This window comes from Nicotiana sylvestris, chromosome 8 (assembly GCF_000393655.2).
Source record: "Nicotiana sylvestris chromosome 8, ASM39365v2, whole genome shotgun sequence".
NCBI lineage: Eukaryota > Viridiplantae > Streptophyta > Magnoliopsida > Solanales > Solanaceae > Nicotiana > Nicotiana sylvestris.
In genome coordinates this window covers 15741205-15744325 of record NC_091064.1, presented here as the reverse complement: position 1 = coordinate 15744325, position 3121 = coordinate 15741205, and the positions used below count along the sequence as shown (strand labels likewise).

At 38.2% G+C, this 3121-nt stretch overlaps 1 protein-coding gene across 1 annotated transcript; it reads right to left on the bottom strand.

The window, feature by feature from the left end:
* Positions 1-1980: 1980 nt before the first annotated feature.
* LOC104241193 (histone H3.2) lies at positions 1981-2644 on the bottom strand. Its single transcript, XM_009796109.2, has one exon. It carries the CDS (start codon positions 2548-2550, stop codon positions 2140-2142), a length of 411 nt encoding a protein of 136 aa, XP_009794411.1. The 5' UTR covers positions 2551-2644; the 3' UTR covers positions 1981-2139.
* Between the last annotated feature and the right edge of the window lie 477 nt (positions 2645-3121).

Genomic DNA, 3121 nt, shown 5'->3' with positions numbered 1-3121 from the left:
TGCCTTTAGGCAATTTGAACCATCCTTCTGTCAACAAAGGCAGAGACAGATTTTTCAGAAATGAGGATTTCTTTGGAGCTTCTGCCAATTTTTTCTTGTCCTTTGTGGTGAACAATGACATGGCGATCACGCTGGATATGAAAAGTTGACAGATGGCACATTTGATTTGCTCGTGTCTCTCGAAAGATGAAGCCTGTGTAAGGCCAATCATTCTCTTGATCCCAAGAACTTTACGTGCCAGATCTCCTAGTTCATATCTCTTGTACTTTGGGTCATTGAAAAACTTGGTAGCCAAGTAGCCTATATCAACTTTATCTTTAGTCAAGCCTAATTCTTCAAATGGGAACAAATCTTTCTTTTCTGGAATTGCAAAACCAACGAAACGGATTCTCTTGTCCGTAAGAAATTTGAGAACAGGATCAGGTAGCTGTTCACCAGAATGAAACCTGAGGATCAGACAACCAACTCCAAAGCACAAGAGAACCAAGATTATCTTGGGATCGCGAGGGTGGCGCATGACATCAAGGCCAACAACAGGTGGTTGTGCCCAAATCTTGCCTTCTGGGAAAAAAATATCAGCTGTAAATAAAGATTCAAACTCTTTCGCCTTAAAGGTTATACCTTCTAGTTTAACCTCAAATCTATTGGTTTTCAAGTAAACGATTCCTGCCATATCTTGGTTCGACAAATGAGAATGACACTAAACTTATGTTGGCATTAGCTGATGGAAACAAGAATAGGGATGAATCTTTCCCAAAGGATGCAGGAAAAAAGAAAATTCTTGAAACGAAATGATGTTGCCCTAATATTGTGCAGGGCAAATGAGTGATGAAAATTAGGAAGTTGGTACAACAAATTGTCAGTCAAGGGTAACCAAAACCACAAAATAAAAGGGAGAAAAATGAGGGGAGCTAATGGTTCTTGAGAATTAAACCTGCAACTTGGATGGTTCTGCCTAAAGTAATATGGCTATTTGAGAGGTTTGTGTTTGTCAGTTTTGGACATTTTACATCCACAAAAAAAATGAAATTTCACCACAGCAGTGATCTGAAATTGGAGAATATTCTGATACATCTGTTCCATCTGGTCTAAAAATTGGTCATTTACCACAGTTAGTATCTTCTAATTAACAACATACACCAACCATTCATGTTAAACTTCTACTAAACACAAATGACAAATAGGCGGATGTAGCTTCTGGGCAATGGGTTCATCTAAATCCGCTATTTTTTGACACATAACGTTATATGGGTAACAAGTCACTAAAATTTCAACAATATTAAATTTGAAACACGCAATTTTAAACTTACAATCAATTCCACCATGATATCGTAGATCCACCCCAGCAAGGACACAAAGCGAGAAAAACAAATTGCACTAACCTCTAAAGAAAAATATTAAGCGTTTACCTCCATTGCAGCACCCTTCTTAATATTTGACTATTACTACTAGCAGACACCAATGCTACCTGTGACTACAGTTTAATATCTGAAAGAAATTTTGTAGCCTCCATACATAAAGACTAATAAAATCCACAACATAAATTTACCTAAAACTTTCCATACAAGTGACACTCTTGGACACCTTCCCATAACAAAAACAATCGTGTACATATATAATTTGGAGAAAGGAAAAACATAAAGATATTCTCTTCCTGGAAAGAGAATTTGTCAAATGGAAGAATCCCAATAAATGAAGAATGAATCACCCTATTGCAAAGCAACTCAAAAGGCTCAAATTGCAGGTTTAATTCTCAAGAACCATTAGACCGAACATATATGAATCCCAATCTAAGAAGGCTTAGATTAACCAATTCATCATCTTTTGACAAAGCAAAAGCAGTGGAAAGATACTAATTGCACTAACCAAGTTCAAGCAACAAAATAATTAATTCAAATTCCTAAATGAATATATGGATACACGCACAAGGGCAGGCATAAAACCAAAATTAATGATAAAACATGAAGAGAGGAAGTCAAATGAACAAAAAAAGTACTGATATTTCATTAAAATGCACTTGATCAACTACATAGCCAGAACTGAGAAAGTTCTACACCAAAACACACAAGGCTCCAAACTCTAAAAACAACCCACTATATACTCAAAAACTAGCAATAACCACCACAGCATAATCCCAATTTAAGCTCTCTCACCCCTAATTCTTCTAGCGAGCTGAATGTCTTTCGGCATAATGGTCACTCTCTTAGCGTGGATAGCACAAAGGTTAGTATCCTCAAACAAACCAACAAGGTATGCTTCAGCCGCCTCTTGAAGAGCTGCAACAGCAGAGCTCTGGAACCTCAGATCGGTCTTAAAATCCTGAGCTATCTCACGAACCAAACGCTGGAAAGGAAGTTTGCGGATTAGGAGTTCAGTAGATTTCTGGTACTTTCTGATTTCTCGAAGCGCAACAGTTCCGGGCCTGAATCTGTGTGGCTTCTTCACTCCTCCGGTCGCCGGAGCTGATTTCCGAGCAGCTTTTGTAGCTAATTGCTTCCTTGGAGCTTTGCCTCCGGTGGATTTTCGGGCAGTTTGCTTGGTACGAGCCATTGAAAATTTGGAGAATTCAGAGAATTTTTGGGAATTTAGGGTTTTCTGCTTTGAGATTTTGAATTACAGATTTAAGTGTGGAAAAGGAGGGGTAGAGGGAGAGAATTTATAAGAGGGGGATTGAAAATTTTGAGCGGGAGGGAGGAGTAAATCGTGGCCGTTGATCTGTTGGAACTTTAAGTGTCGCGGATCGATGACGTGGAATATAGGGAGGTGATCGTGGGCGTTGGATTTGAATGAGGACGGTGTTTAATTAGCTGTTTTGATTGATTTGAAAGAAGTGCGAGTTGCGGATCGATGACGTGGAACGTATTGTGCTTCTCTTTCAATGGGACGGTTCAGATTGATCTATGAAGAGATTTCTGGATCGATGACGTGGCAGGATCATCAGATCTACTATTTACACAAAGCAAAGGGCAGTAAATAGAGGAGTAAAAACCATTAATTTTAGCTAATGTTACCTTTTTATTAAGTACTTAGTACTTCCAATAGGTTTTGATTGGTGAAAATTGACTTTTACGAGTAATGAATTAATCAACTAATTAGAAATTCACATTTGATGTTCTTTAAG